The sequence below is a fragment of the Pelobates fuscus genome, chromosome 3 (genome assembly GCF_036172605.1).
Source record: "Pelobates fuscus isolate aPelFus1 chromosome 3, aPelFus1.pri, whole genome shotgun sequence".
Classification (NCBI taxonomy): domain Eukaryota; kingdom Metazoa; phylum Chordata; class Amphibia; order Anura; family Pelobatidae; genus Pelobates; species Pelobates fuscus.
The window spans coordinates 373,544,232-373,561,051 of record NC_086319.1 but is presented as its reverse complement, the minus strand read 5'-3'; the positions used below and the strand labels follow the sequence as shown (position 1 = coordinate 373,561,051).

Sequence of the window (16,820 nt, the reverse complement as noted above, 5' to 3'; positions counted from 1 at the left end):
TCAACTTGCCCAAATGCAATGCCGCCAACAAATTTCTTCCGTTGTCACAAACCACTTTGCCGATCTCCAGTTGGTGCGGAGTCACCTGTTCAGGGCGGACAGGAGTGCTGGTCCGGTGTGACTCTCTGCTCAGGCAAGTCAACCCCAAGACGGCGGGACACTGCCGTATGCGGGATGTGGAACAGTACCTGGGGAGCTGGGGGGGTGCCGTTGATGTGGAGAAAGATGCAGCAGCAGAAGAGGACTCAGCCGAGGAGGTTATGGAAGAAGATGGAGTAGGAGGAGTAGAGGTGGTGGCAGCAGGCCTGCCTGCAAGTCGTGGCGGTGTCACCAACTCCTCTGCAGAGCCACGCATTCCATGCTTGGCAGCCGTCAGCAGGTTTACCCAATGCGCAGTGTAGGTGATATACCTGCCCTGACCATGCTTTGCAGACCAGGTATCAGTGGTCAGATGGACCCTTGCCCCAACACTGTGTGCCAGACATGCCATTACTTCCTTTTGCACAATCGAGTACAGGTTGGGGATTGCCTTTTGTGCAAATAAATTTCGACCGGGTACCTTCCACTGCGGTGTCCCAATAGCTACAAATTTTTTGAACGCCTCAGACTCTACCAGCTTGTATGGTAAAAGCTGGCGGGCTAATAGTTCAGTCAAGCCAGCTGTCAGACGCCGGGCAAGGGGGTGACTTTGTGACATTTGGCTTCTTATGCTCAAACATGTCCTTGACAGACACCTGACTGTGGGCAGATGAGCAGGAACTGCTCAAGGCGAGAGACGGAGGGGCGGATGGTTGAGAGGGGGCAAGGAGGACAGCAGTGGTTAACATGGCTGAAGATGCTGGACCAGGAGGAGGATGGTGGCTTTGAGTTTGTGTGCAGCTTGTACTCATGTGTTGATCCCATAGGCGTTTGTGATGTGCGATCATGTGCCTTCGCAAAGCAGTTGTACCTAGGTGGGTGTTGGACTTCCCACGACTCAGTTTCTTTTGGCACAGGTTGCAAATGGCATCGCAGTTGTCAGAGGCAGACACACAAAAAAAAATGCCACACTGCTGAGCACTGCAATGACGGCATTCTGGTGGTGGCAACAGCATGTGTTGATTGGCGTGCTGTCTGGCTGACCCTGGGTGCCGATGCATGCTGTCTGACTGTGCCACTAGCTCCTTGCGACGACCTCCCCCTGCTTCCAACTCGTCTCCTCCTCCTCCTCTCTGTCTCCCCATCTGAACTTTCCCCCTGTTCTTCTTCTCTTCTAACGGGCACCCACGTGACATCCACGGACGCATCGTCATCATCAACCGCTTTACTTGTATCTAACAACTCAGCAAAGGAAGCAGCAGTGGGTACAACATCATCATCATCATCACACCGTACGTGTGTAATGCTGCCTGACTGAGACATATCCCTGTTATCTACATCCTCTGGCAATAATGGTTGCGCATCACTCATTTCTTCCAACTGATGTGTAAATAACCTCCTCTGACATACCAAGTGAAGCGGCTGTGGTGCTAGTGTTGGTGGTGGCGGCAGGCGGGCGAGTGGTAACTCGAGAGGTGCCCGAAGCTAAGCTTGCGGAGGATGGTGCGTCGAGATTCCGAGCGGAAGCTGTAGAAGATTGGGTGTCCTGTGTTAGCCAGTCAACTATGTCCTCAGAACTTTTCAAGTTCAGGGTACGTGGCCTCTGAACACTGGGCATTATTCTAGGGCCAAAGGGAATCACAGCACCACGACCACAACGGCCCCTGTGGGGTGGCCTGCCTCTGCCTGTCATTTTTTTTTCGATTAGTGGTACTATGCGTGCAAGCTACTGTGACAACAGATATGAGTGGCACTGGTGTGACACTGTGCCCTGGCAGGCCCTGAAACGCACACTCATGAAGGAAACTGACTGCTTTATATTACAGTCCAAAAAATTTAGTTTTTTTTAAATGCAAGCTATTGGGACACCAGATATGAGTGAGTGGTGGCACTGGGCAGGTCCTGAAACGCACACTCATGAAGGAAACTGACTGCTATTATATTACAGTCCAAAAAGTTTTTTTTTTTGTTAAATGCAAGCTATTGTGACACCAGATATGAGTGGTGGCACTGGGCAAGTGGGCACAGTGTACGCTGTGAGCCTGACACACATGGTGGCAGACAACTAACTGCTATTCAATCTATTACAGTCAAAAAAATTTTTTTTTTAAATGTACACTACTGTTACACCAGATATGAGTTGCACTGGTGTGACACTGTGCCCTGGCAGGCCCTGAAACACACACTCATGAAGGAAACTGACGGCTATTATATTACAGTCCAAAAAGTTTAGTTTTTTTTAAATGCAAGCTATTGGGACACCAGATATGAGTGAGTGGTGGCACTGGGCAGGCCCTGAAACGCACACTCGTGAAGGAAACTGACTGCTATTATATTACAGTCCAAAAAGTTTCGTTTTTTTTTAAATGCAAGCTATTGGGACACCAGATATGAGTGAGTGGTGGCACTGGGCAGGCCCTGAAACGCAAACTCATGAAGGAAATTGACTGCTATTATATTAAAGTCCAAAAAGTTATTTTTTTGTTAAATGCACGCTATTGTGACACCAGTGAGTGAGTGGTGGCACTGGGCAGGCCCTGAAACGCACACTCGTGAAGGAAACTGACTGCTATTATATTACAGTCCAAAAAGTTTTGTTTTTTTAAATGCAAGCTATTGGGACACCAGTGAGTGAGTGGTGGCACTGGGCAAGTGGGCACAGTATATGCTGTGAGCCTGACACACACGCTGGCAGACAACTAACTGCTATTACATTACACAGAAAAAAAAAAAGCAGACTGAGGTGCTTTTTTTTGGGGTGCTGTCCTTACAGCAGAGATCAGATGAGTCCTTCAGGACTGTAGTGGACACTGAATACACTAGCCTAGCTATCAATTTCCCTATCAAATCAGCAGCAGCTACACTGTCCCTACTCTCACTAAGAATGCAGCTTCACAATGTAAAATGGATGCTGTCCAGGAGGTGGGAGGGTCTGGGAGGGAGGATCTGCTGCTGATTGGCTGGAATGTGTCTGCTGACTGTGCGGTACAGGGTCAACGTTTACTCAATGATGACGAATAGGGGGTGGACCGAACAGCGCATGTGTTCGCCGTCCGTGGCGAACGCGAACAAGCGATGTTCGTCAGGAACTATTCGCTGGCGAACAGTTCGAGACATCACTACTCCTCAGTGGAGCAAGGCCTCTGGCTTAGTCATATATGGAGTGACCCCCCTTTTATACTTACATGCTGCTGGTATGCTGTTTCCACTTTACTGGCCTAGTCATTTATGGGGTGACCCCCCTTTATACTTCCATACTACTAGTACACTTTATCCACTATACTGCTGGGCCTGCTGTGGCACTTTCTGGGTTGGGTGACCCCCTCCCTCGGACTGTATGGTTGGGCCCTATGATACTGACCCTGAGGGTGACACCCTCATTTATATGGCCTATTTTGAATGATATGCTTGTGCTTGCTTGGTGACCCCCTCTTGCATGCTGGGTCACCCCCAGCTGGCCTTGCCCGGGTTCCACATTGACCGGACCTTACTTTGGTTTTGGTGTCATCAGCCATGGCTGCTGAAGCTGGGTTCCATGCACCTGAGGGCCTACAAGCCTGGCTACGTGCCGCACTGGCGGATGCGCTACATGAAGCCCTTACTGCCATGCACGGGGACGCCCCACCTGCCCTTGCGGGACCAACACCCGGCACCTCTGGGGCTCGGATGCTCGACTCAGGTGGCTCCCTCCACTCTGCGGACATGGGCTCCATGCGCAGGATCATGGACAGGTAATGGGGCTGTCACTGGCAAGGCCCACTAAAGTGGAAGTGAGCTGGAATGTCGAATGTATTTCAATTAAAAACTATTTGAAAGGGACTATCCTGGGCTTCCCTCTGACGGGTGCGCTGAGGGCTCCTGCGGCTTCTGCTGACGCCCCAGGAGACATCTTGGACCCCTCGGGTCACCCGCTCTTCGATCCATGTCTCCTCATACATCCTTGCTCTGCAGAATGGGCTCCCCCATACCATTGGGGAATTTTTCCGTTATTGGTTTTGCTGACCTTTGGACCCGGTGCTCGCCACCTTCATGACGAGATCTGGGAAAGATCCTTACAAAGGCCTGGAACAGGGCCTATGCTCAACCCGGGATAATATGCTCTTCATTGACTCATTCATGAAGGAATTGAACCTTCAAGTTTTAATTTCTACGTCTCACTTTTTCCGCAGTGGGAGGCAATCACTGGAGTTCTACAGACTGTGTCTGGATTCCTGATCGATTTCGTCTAACCTCCAATACGGGCCTCCAATCCACGGCTGCTACGTATGGACAAGGAGACTTCCGGCATGGCCCCTCGCATTTTCTTTGGCAATGTTTTCCTAGTAAGGAAGAAACCAGGAGACTTCTGCCCTGTGGTCAAGCTGCGTGCCCTCAACGCATATGTCGTCTACTGACGTGTCAAGATGGAGGGCATCCATCTCCTCAGGTACCTGCTTTGCGAGGGAAACTGATTCTCCCGACTGGATCTAAGGACGCTTATCTCACGGTACCGATCCACCAAGAAGACAGGTGTTTTCCTCCAGTTCCCCTGGCAGGGACATGTCAGGCCTTAAGCCTCCCGATGTCTCCTCATGCTTCCAGGTTTGACGGTGCTTAGCCACACCCCCATTGCCGCAGTCGGCTATTTAATGCGACCGCACCAGCTGATAGACGCTGGATTATTGAAACGCGTACCGCGCCAAACTCACCGGCTCACATACCTCGGTGAGACGACCACTCGCTACTAGACCGGACTGGATGAATATTCAAGTCCCCAACATCTCTCTTCATCACAGACAACTACCAGCACTCTCGGCAACCATTCACTGAAGCAACCGCCTCTGAGGAGAGCTGGGGACACAATCCCTCTACTTCCAGAAGTTAAGTAATTTACAGTCTCTGAGTTAAGAGCTAACAATGTTAAAGCTTTATTTCAACTTACTAAAGTCTGCTATCAAGTTCTCCAGCAATCCTGCTACAGCTTTCCTCAAATCAAGTATTATTCAAGTTCAGCTGTACCTGTCTTGCTACAGATAATCTTATTTTCTCATACTGAAGTCTGCTATCAAGTTGTTCAGCAATCCTGCTACAGCTTTCCTCAAATCAAGTATTATTCAAGTTCAGCTGTACCTGTCTTGCTACAGATAATCTTATTTTCTCATACTGAAGTCTGCTATCAAGTTGTTCAGCAATCCTGCTACAGCTTTCCTCAAATCAAGTATTATTCAAGTTCAGCTGTACCTGTCTTGCTACAGATAATCTTATTTCTTCATATTAAAGTCTGCTATCAAGTTGTTCAGCAATCCTGCTACAGCTTTCCTCAAATCAAGTATTATTCAAGTTCAGCTGTACCTGTCTTGCTACAGATAATCTTATTTCTTCATACTAAAGTCTGCTATCAAGTTGTTCAGCAATCCTGCTACAGCTTTCCTCAAATCAAGTATTATTCAAGTTCAGCTGTACCTGTCTTGCTACAGATAATCTTATTTCTTCATACTAAAGTCTGCTATCAAGTTGTTCAGCAATCCTGCTACAGCTTTCCTCAAATCAAGTATTATTCAAGTTCAGCTGTACCTGTCTTGCTACAGATAATCTTATTTCTACATACTAAAGTCTTCTATCAAGTTGTTCAGCAAGCCTGCTACAGCATCCCTCAAAACAAGTATTATTTAAGTTATACTGCACCAGTCTTGCTGCTGATAATTCCAATGTATATAATCTCTTATAATTTGAACTGTTAACAAGAATAACGGATGCTAATGAATTCTGAACCTTGTCAATGCTAAATGAAACAAACCGTTTATTATTTAAAGAAACAGTAACTGTGATTCTGGAACTGAAGTCTCAGTTCCATCTAAGTGTCTTAATAAAAGATCAAAGTCCTAACAAATCTGCAGTTGTGTTCCACATCATTTACTGTGAACGTGACAGGACACATCTGGCAGTTCACGTGCCTTCCGTTTGGCCTCAGCTCGGCGCTTTGATATTTCACCTAGTTGTTGAAGCTAGTCAGGGCAACTCTGAGGGTCAGAGGGATCAGATTGATCGTCTATCTGGACAATATTCTATTGATGGTGGAAGATCCGGCCGTCCTGCATCGGCAAACGTCGTTCACGATCCGCCTGCTCCAGGTCCTGGGGTTCGTCTTCAACGTGGGGAAATCAGACCTGACTTCCTCTAAATGGTCAGTCCAGTTTCTGATTTTCGTGGTGGATTCGGTTTAGGCGGTGCTTCTCCTTCCAATGTCCGAAATATCTGCTATCAGAAGAATATCAGATGCCTGCTCTGAAACCCACAGGCCACGTTGAGGGATTTGGCTCGGACGATAGGACTGCGGTCATTCAGGTTATATTCCTGGGACTCCTACACTATCGGCCTCTCCAATGTCTGAAGGCGCACGATCTCAGGTCATCTGCCTTATACGACCGATTCATGACACATTCATCAACACATGAAGGCCTGGAACGGCAAGGCGATATTCAGATCCCAGCCGGTCTTCGTCCTGGAATTGGACGACACTTTTCTGGGCTGGGGCGCTGCTTGTGATGGCGTGGTGACAGGAAGACTCTGGACTCCGGAGGAGAAGACACTTCACATCACCTGTCTGGAACTGTTTGCCGTGGTTCCCTCTACTGATGGAATTTTCAGACGCAGACCCGCTACTTCTCCCTGTCTCCGAGTTTCTCCTGTGGGCTCCAGCGGGGAATCCACACCCATTGGTATCTAAGGGTCATCTGTCACTGGTGGCCTGGACCGTTTCCAGGGTTCCTGGGATGTGTCAGGCCTATCAACAACGGCTAGAGAGTTACTCTGGGACTCTTGGGCGCCTGACACCAGACGATCATATGTGCACGCCTGACGATCCTGGTATGGCTGGTGTCTGGAGAGATGTTTGGATCCCTTTACGGCCCCTATCATGGCCGTACTGAACTTCCTGGACAAATTGTATTCTCAGGGTAAGTCATATAGGACTATTATGTATTCCAATAGGCTATCTTGGCGGCTCATGTGCCTTCTCAAGGTTCTGGCGTTGATGAGGACCCCTCAGTCTGCAGACTGTAACGAGATGTGTGCCTTTCAAGGCCGCCTACTTCTTGCCATTCCTCATTTTGGGATGTTTTGCTTGTGTTGTGCTTCCTTGAGAAATGGCTGGATAATGGGGACTTATCTCAATGCCAGCTTTCTGCTAAGCTGGCTCTACTGTTATGTCTTGTGTCTTTTCGACGCGTTTCTTATGTTTGTGCTTTTGATGTAGAATCTTTCTCCTTTTCACCAGAGGGTTTCTCTGTTTCTATTTCATTAGACCACGTCTCTGTGTGGCACGCTCTCTACGGACATATCTGTCCGTGACTTCGTCCTTTCGTCTTTCTGCCCATGGGCAGCTATTGTTTTCCTACATTCGAGCATTTAGGGCTGTTTCTGCACCTACAATCGCTTATTGGATTTGATGGTTTCTTTCATCGGCTGGCGTGGCGAGTTCCTTCGGGGCTCTTTCGGTTCGGGGTGCTGCAACTTTCCGTACTTTTTATTTTCGTCCGCGATCTCATTTTTCTTCTGTCTTTATGTCTGTGCGTTAAAATTGCAAATATGAAGCCTCCTATCTTGCCTTAAAATTAGGGATTATTCTATCCTTGGTGAGGCAATAATCTAAATTGTATTAAAGACAGGAGGCGTATTTCCCCCCCACCCCCTTGTTTCCGTCCCCAAAAATAGTTTTTTTTCGCTATTGTGTTCATTGGGGGTATTGTTGTATTCTTTGTAATGTATGGTCTCAAGTTTGATTAATAAATAAATTTTCTGTGCTACGGTTTTGGTTGTCCGTGTACATTTTTTTTCTCATGTCGGAATTCGCTGATGTAGTAATGTGTATGGTGTGACATTCTGCTTTGGCAGTTTACTTTCACAATGTTTCTTCTTCCTTGCAGTGTAATCTGGATTTATTCTGGTTATGGTGGTTTCTCATCTAAGTGTGCCTGTTACAGTTGGTTTTGTTTGGTCTTCATTCTCTCCTGCTCGACCTCATCAAACAAAGAGGAAGTGGGAGGGTCTGCCTAACTGGTTTTATACTGCTGTTGTTTTGTTCTGATTGGTTGTTCTGAAAAGTTATGTTAACTGTTTCTTTGCTGCTGGAGGTTTTCAGTAAAGAAGGTAAAGCAAATATTTGCCTCCTGTCTTTAATAAAATGTAGATTATTCCCTCTAGAATAATCCCTAATTATATCCTTGAATATTCTGTTTTTGCAGAAATGCATCCAAACCTTTTTCAAAACCATCTATGGAATCTGATAAAGACAACTTATTTAGCATTGTGATTGCATACATTAGTAGAGGTGTGGATTGGCACTTACCTGCAATACTGACAGTATGTTACAGTTAATCGTATCCGTAACAGCCTGGTAGAGATAAAAATACATCTTTTAGATTTTTGGTTCGTTTGTTTTTGTTTTTTTAAATAAATTTTTGATGTAATGTGCATACATAATATCATTCAAACAATGTATATAGAGATATTGTCATGTAAAAGCCAAAAGAAGATGAGCTACATTCCGTGGGTATCACAAGTACAATGTGGTTTATTCACTAAAGCTTGAATGCCCCCTCTCCAAATTAGCAAAATTAATGCAGCTGCTCCATGCGTATTGGAACAGCAAAACCCTGTCTTTGTTCCAAAGATTTACCAGTGACTGGATTTCTGCCTGTTTAGTTACAATAGAATGGGTGAATTCTGGAACTGAATTATGGAAATAGAGACTGCACAAATACAGTAATAATTAGCAATAAGTAACATTGCATAATTCCTGCAATTGTTTTGCACCAAATTTGCACAATTCACCTGGACCAAATTTGTGGCCAGACAATTGCCAATTCTAAAGCCAGCGAAAATTCTGAGAAAGCAGGAGAATGTATTTTACAAATTGGCATTCTACCAGATTTTTTGAGAGTGAACGGGTTAAAATTTAATGTTTAATAAAATATGTAAATTACTGATTCTAAAGTAGAAAAAAATGTGCCCATTTGACTAAAAAATTAAAACAAACTAATTTCAATCAGTTTTACCTTTCGTAAATGAGAATTGCAAGTTTGTTGATCCCAACTGCATTCAGACAGTGAAAATACCTCAATTAATATTTAAATGGCTGAGAACTAACCTTGTTAATATTAGGGATATCCAGAAATCGCTCAAAAGGATCACATACTGTCATACCTACATTGTTCACTGCAAAGGAGAATAAGAATAACAGAATAACTGTCTCCTGACAGACAGCAGCACATTATATCATAACCCACAATTTAATTATAAATATCCTATTATGCACTAGATAAAATTAACACTGACTGATCCTGTCTTGATAACCCACAGTGAGGAACAGACATGACATTATACATACATAAAGCAACACTGTCCAAGTCTGTCCCAATAAGATGCATTCAGATGTTAGCAGGATATTAACCCCTTAAGGATGAAGGCTTTTGTGAGATGCAACACATTTGTGACCAAGGCTTTTTTGGTACTTTTGTCATACGTTAATTCTATCCACTGCCGGATCCGGGGGGGGGGGGGGCGGGAAACGGGGCAATTGCCCCCTCCCCGAGATTCTCCCCTGCCAGCTAATGCAGGGCTGGCATTGTCCAAGTGCCAGCCCTGCAATGTGCCTGCGGACCGGGGAGCGAGATCAGAGATCTCCCTTCCCGGTCCGCAGGTACTATGCTGGCAGCCGGCAGGGGAGTGAAGGAGGGAGAGAGGACCCGGGAGCTCAGCCTGCAGCTCCTCTGGGTCCTACTCTCGCGAGCATGGAGCGTTGCCGCGGTTACCACGGCAACGCTCCAAATCTCGCGAGAGTGAACTCTAGCCCTGGAGCTACGGGCTAGAGTTCACTCCTACCACTAGGACCACCAGGGATTCCCACTGGACCACCAGGATGGATAAATGTCCCCCCTCCTCCCAGTAAAGGTAAGAAGGGAGTGGGGACATAAATATATTACATTTTATAAATTCTTTCTTTCTTTATTTTTTTTTTTATCAAAAAGCCCCCCTACCCTCCTCACCCCACATTCACACATTGCCCCCCCCCATACACACATACACTGCCCCCACACATACACTGCCCCCCCACACACACACTGCCCCCACACACACACACACTGACCCCCATACACACACTGCCCCCCCACACACACACTGACTCCCACACACACACTGACCCCCACACACACACACTGCCCCCCCACACATACACTGCCCCCACACACACACACTGACCCCACACACACATTGCCACACACACTGCCCCTACACACACACACATACAGTCCCCCATACACACACTGCCCCCACACACACATACACTGTCCCCCCATACACACACCATACATATTCACACATTGCACCACACACATATACACTTCCCACCTATACACATACTGCCCCACACACACATTGCCCCCCACAGACCCCTATACACACATTGCCCCACACACCCTACACATTCACACGCTACACCCCCCCCACACACACACTGCACCCCTCACATTAAACCACTGCTCCTATGCCCTACTACAGCCCCATATCCCAGCAGATCCCAGGTAAGTTGTCAAACTGTTCTTAAACGGTTTGACTACTTACTCTGGGAGAGGGTCCCGGCACACCTGGCACCATAACCACTACACAGAGCTGTAGTGGGTATTGTGCATGGATTATTTCTTTAAATAATATAAAAGTGCCCCTCCCGAGATCAGTCTCTGGATCCGCCACTGATTCTACCACAAATTGTATTTTTCTGTTGAAATTAACACATACATATTGTATATCATTTTCTTAAAGAAGACATAGGACTTCCTTTTGATACCCTATAGGTACCTACACAATATTAAATAGGAATAAAATATTTTTAAAATGGGAAAGAAATTAAATTAAACATTACTTTACATTTAATAATTTCTACATGCTAAGTGCAAATAAAGAAATACATTTACCATTTGATCATAAACCGAAGTCAAATTAGTTTGTTATAAAATTTCACACAAGTTTGAGGAAATTCATAGACCATGTGTTTTCCACTACTGCAAACACCCCAAATTTGTATTCTGCTATTGTTCACAAGTACAATGATACCTCACATGCACACATTTTCCTCTAATCCTACTCCTACCAATAATCCAAAATCTAATCCTACCCATAATCCAACCCTAATCCTACCTATAATCCAACCCATAATTGTCTGTGAGTACTCTGTACTGTGTGATTGCAGCATTTGAGGGAGAGCTGCAACTCCAACACACATAGATTGGTGCTGGACACCTGGCAAAGTCCAGCACCAATTCTGCAGCAGTTGGCAATCAAGGAGACCTACCCAGGTTCTTTTCAGACACTAGATGGGGACAGTGCCAGATTATGGGTGGGATTGCATATTCAGATTTATTGATCAGTAGCTGTATTTAAATCCATTTAAAGGGCAATGAGCAGTGTTGCTCATAGCTCTTCTGTAAGTCTTGGGCCACTAACTCTGTCCCCAGCTGACAGAAAGAACCCCCAGGTATCGAAAGATGCCTGAGTTTCCTTGTTACCAGCATGGATTTAACCCCTGCTGGTACCTTTAATGAATGACAGTTAATGCCATCATCGGGCATTAAAGCCCTACACTGCATGATAGACCGCCATGTGGTCCTTTGGAGGTTAAATATAAATGCAGCATACTTTCCAGTCTGTCCTGATAATTGGCCGTTAGTTGGTATCCGGTCCTGATAAGCTCTACCCTAGAGGTCCCACATCATCATTATTGCAAATATATATTACCCAGAATTCCTATTTCCATCCCTTTGAGGCCATCCTCAATTGACTGATACATCTCTGATCCTCTTGTGAAATCTGCTTGCATGATTTTAGTTTTGCGACCATATTTTTGCTCTGTAAAAAAAAATGTATCAATGTTACATCTTAATTTTAGTGGACTCATCCAGTAAGATCTGAATGCTAATCTTTTTAATGCCCTTTAATGTAGGACACACACAGAATATACATTTTGTAACTATTACTATTACTACTTTAGAGGCTAAAACGTATGTAAAATACACATTTAGGGAACAGCACACATAGAAGAAAAATTTAAAATAGCCTATCTCAATCAAATAAAGCAGTAAGTACTTAGCATGTTTTGTTTCCATGTTACCATTTGCATAAGGCCAAAAGGTTTGCGGTACTTTCAAATTAGTGGTGGATTTATACACAGCATGGCTGTATTGTGTCACTAAATCCCCATTTTTATTTGCATAACCTAAGTGATTTTAAGTAGCCAGTTGGAAACATGCAATTAACCTCTGCACTACAAGTCCATCTTTGGATTCTATGCTAACCCTCTCATCTTGCATGGGGATTGGCCCACAAAAACCAGGTCTAGAATGTCTGGAAAATATGTTAACATAAAGGAATACATTTCCATTGTGGCAAAAATACTTTAAATCAAGTATTTATTTTTTTAAGTCAGTAAGTTGAATGTTTGTTCTACGCTTTTAAAATCAGTAGAATTTTCATAGAGTTGGGCTGAATTGAAAGAAATTGATTTTACCTATCTCAGATGCCACATTCTTGAGCTTCTCCAGAGTGCGGCTGATCAGGACAACATCATGACCTCTCTTGGCAAGCTGTGACCAGGAACGAGACAGGGATATTGACAATGGTTATTCCATTAGGGGGTTAGCTTTTGACAGTTATATGGTTATTTAACATCAGTTTCTGACATAACTCACAACTCTAGTGCCATGAGGAAAGTAAACAGAACGCCCTATTTAACGTGCATACATCTAACCTGCAGTTCAGCAAATTCAGGCCATTCGTCGAAGTATAGATTTGAAGTAGCAGTAGCATTGTTCATTACATATCATGTCTCACGTGCTGCTTCTCACTCACTGGAACTCTAGATCATATCATGAGCCATTTGAAAGTGACACTCCAGAGCCCTAATGCACTTTAGCTTGCTGAAGTGCTTTATGTGGAAAACGTCTGCCCTCTTTTTTTAATTTTACATTTCATTAACCTTGTTACACTCCCCCTGGCTGTCAATCAGACAACAGGTCCTGTTACTTCCTGGTTTGGTTATCTCAGTGTAGCTAAGTGGCAGATATCACCCAGAGCACCTGCCTTGCAAAGACTTCTCATTGAGCTGCATTGGAAAGTATGTGATTGGACTGGCACAGTAAGTCTGGGCGTGAATTAGAAAGGAAGGGCTTACAAGAGATCTTTTGCAAGTTTTTTTTTTTATTTATCCCTAATTTAAAAAAAAAAATGCATAATTAAAAGCATGCATGTTTTCATGGGGGATATATCTAGTTTTGGATTGTTTAGTGCTGATACTTCCTGTTTTCATATAAGCGTTGGCAGGGCTTGCTGAGGTCCAAGGAAGTAGCATGGAAAATATTTTTGAAATGCAACATCGTTGCAAAAATGGTTGTAAAAAACCTTTTGATTTTGACATCTAGATGCTTGTGTCAAAAAAAAAAACGAGTACACTCATGAAAAATGATGAAGGTGGCATAAGGGCGTAAGACCCAGCAACGTCTCTGACCTTGACTTTATCCTGTTCAGTCAGGGCCGTATCTCCCATGAGGCTAACAAGGCATTTGCCTTGGGCGGCACTTTCAGGGGGCATATCTTTGACGCCCCCTTGAAAGTGACGCCCATGGCAAATGCCTCCAAAATACACCACTGTGTCCAGTGTTCCTGTGTGCCAGATCCAACTTCATCCCTGACCTGTTTCTGTCTTCTATTTTTCAGAACCAACTTGTTATTTTACTTAACTAGTCTTTGCATGTGTTGGATCGTTTAGTGCTAATAATTTCTGTTTCTATATCAGCATTAAGCCCAGCCACTGTCTATAGCACCTGTCTTTCATTTCCTAATGTGTCTTTGTTTGGGTTGCTGACTTATATATTGCTGAGGTTCCTCCGGCATCCCAACAATGGTGAAAGGCACGCATGTTTTCTTTGGGGTATATCTACTAACCAGAAATTATTATTATTTTTATTTATATTTATTTATCTTACATTTTATTTTGTGAGTGGAGTGCTTCTTTAAGATACCAGGTTTTATTAGCGTTTTGTTATTATTTGTTTATTATTATCATATGAAAGGATATACATAAAAAGGTTATATATTAACATATTTAATATTTTTTCTTAATAAATAGTATTTCACTGTCAACAGCATTTTGCTATCCCTCTGGAAGTTATTTTTTTACTGTGTGCCTTTTAACCAACCCTATGGAGAGAAAAAGCACGATTTAGTCATATTTGGCTATATTTTAATGAGTACTTCTTTACTTTTAGTTTTTCTATTGATTCTGTAGTCTAGCGTGCTTGTTGTATGGTTAAAAGCTTTATAAAGTTTGTTCTAGGAATAAAAATATAAATTAAAAACCTATTTTAAAATATTGTGATCTGATAAAAAATATTTTTTGTATAATTTTATTTTAGCATAAGAAGGTAAAAGGAACAATAAACAGTAACAAATTAGATAAAGACAAGTGCATGCAACAAAAAAGAGCATGGCTATACAATGTAAATTAAGCACAGAGACATAGCATGTAACTAATTATAATGCAAATAGCCTGAAAAAAAATACAATAAAAGAGAAAAAAAAACAATCACTTCTTCAAATTTGTATACTTTCAATGAATAAAATATTAACAAACTAAAAAACAAAACACACAAACACAAAATTTTTAAAAATCAAATAAATAAAATAGTAACCAAACTCTGGAATTGGAAGAAGAGGGAAAGGGAATACTTGATTGAGATAAGAAGACAAAAAGGGGGGTGGAAAGCCATGCCAACCGGACATAAAAAGGAGACCATTCTCCCCCAAAAATAATAGAATTTAGGGCAACTGCTAAATACAAAAATGAGAAGCAAGGTGGATCTGCGATGGGCGTCAAATTGTGTGTTCCAAGAGCGTCACATAGCCGTGCATCCATCTCATCCATTAAAAAAAATAGCTATTGTTTTATAAAGTCTAATGTGTTAAAAGCCGCATAGATAAGAGAATAAGGGATGTGGTGAATGATAACTTATTTAAGTTGACCGCACTAATAAGTCAAATTTACATTTACTATTCTGAGACCTAGCAAAGACATTAAAACATGAAATCTCTTGTACGAATTAATACTTCTACAAAAATATCTCGTTAATAGCTTTATCCCATGGGGGTTATGCCTGGAGAAACCTACAAAAGGCTGGAGTCATTTAAAGTACTGCTCTAATTTACTTCAGATATACGTTATTTTTATTTGGCTATGTCATTTTTCCTACAGTTGTGACTGCATTAAAATGAAGCAACAAATAATCCACTCAGCACAGATTTATCATTGGGATCTTCAGCTAAAACGAAACAGGTAGATTTACCCATATGAACCTTAAAAAAATGACTTTTCTTCCTGAGAAATTTATAAAGCTTACCTCTCGAGCGTATGATTTGCCAATTCCATCTGATGCTCCTGTTACCACTGCAAAGCGAGAGATAACAATACATCATATACATCATACAGCTACTGAACAATTCACCTAGACCACTCTGTAGAAACCCAACTTTGCCATTCCTCTTCTTCCATATTATCCAATAATCGCAATCCTAATGCGCACGTTGAATCCTATGTAATCTGTGCATGAGTTCTTGGAATATATTTTACTGAAAGTCCAAAAAGGCAATTTCAGAATCAATATTTGTTACTTGTCAAATGTACCCATTCTCTAATTATAAATAGTACAGAATCTGTTTACGCTATATATATGATAATAGTAGTAATAATAATAATAATTACAAGATATTATACCAATACGCATTTGAAATATCACTGTTAGATAATCATGCTGTTAAAAAATACCACTGCAGGTGCAAAGGTATGGGTTAGGAAGGCTAAGGATTACCTCTAGACAATTTACATGGTTACATAGTTTTATAGGCTGAAAAATGACTTGTGTCTGTCAAGTGCAGCCTTTCTTAGATCTGTTTTGCTGTTGATTCAAAAGACAACAGAAAGACAGGTTGAAGCGCTTTCCAATTTTGCAACAAACTAGGAAAAAAAAAATCTGCCACAACCTTAGATTGGCAGTCAAATCCCTCCTTGGATTACATCAAAATATTTTGACAGAAAGAAAGCGCATAAAGTAGTGCATAACCATTTTATAGTACCAATACCACAATAATAATAAAGTGCTAAATGAAAACACCCATTAAAAAGGGTATAATGACCAAGAGCAGGAGAAATGAAAACCCTGACGTTTCAGCTATGAAGCCTTCTTCTGGGGAACCAGGGGCTCTTGGTGCCAAGAACCCCTGAAAGAGGTGTGTAACAGCAGCAATCAATGTACACACTATTAATTGTTGCTTGAGAACTCTGCAGCACCCTCTGCTGGCTGAATGGAAATGTGTGCATTTAAATAATGCAGTATTCAAATGATGACAACTAAATATGTGGTTAACTGCATATATTGTTGCTTTTTGTTGTGTTTGAAAATGTTATATGTATTATAAAGTTCATGTATTAATTGCTCATTTGCTAAAGTTCTATATATTTGTATTTTAAATGTGTGTCACCACATACTTAAAGACTAGTACCCAAAGGCAAGTCCTTGTCCAAAAATAAAGAATGCAAGAAGAATTAGTGGAATGCCAAGAATGAAGGAACTGCTTCGAGAAGGGGCCATCAGCTCTGCAGCTGGGCCTGTTGAGGTCCAACATGAAAAATGATTTTGAAATGAAACATATTAAATAAT

At 42.8% G+C, this 16,820-nt stretch overlaps 1 protein-coding gene across 1 annotated transcript in view; it reads right to left on the bottom strand.

Moving 5' to 3' along the window:
* Positions 1 to 16,820, bottom strand: part of LOC134603464 (very-long-chain 3-oxoacyl-CoA reductase-like) — a 40,526-nt gene that overhangs the window by 16,249 nt on the left and 7,457 nt on the right. The window contains exons 2-6 of the mRNA XM_063449455.1: positions 15,504 to 15,550; positions 12,620 to 12,695; positions 11,851 to 11,961; positions 9,206 to 9,273; positions 8,405 to 8,449 (exon numbers count right to left, since the gene is read on the bottom strand). Coding sequence (XP_063305525.1) covers positions 8,405 to 8,449; positions 9,206 to 9,273; positions 11,851 to 11,961; positions 12,620 to 12,695; positions 15,504 to 15,550 — 347 coding nt within the window. The remainder of the gene's footprint in view (positions 1 to 8,404; positions 8,450 to 9,205; positions 9,274 to 11,850; positions 11,962 to 12,619; positions 12,696 to 15,503; positions 15,551 to 16,820) is intronic.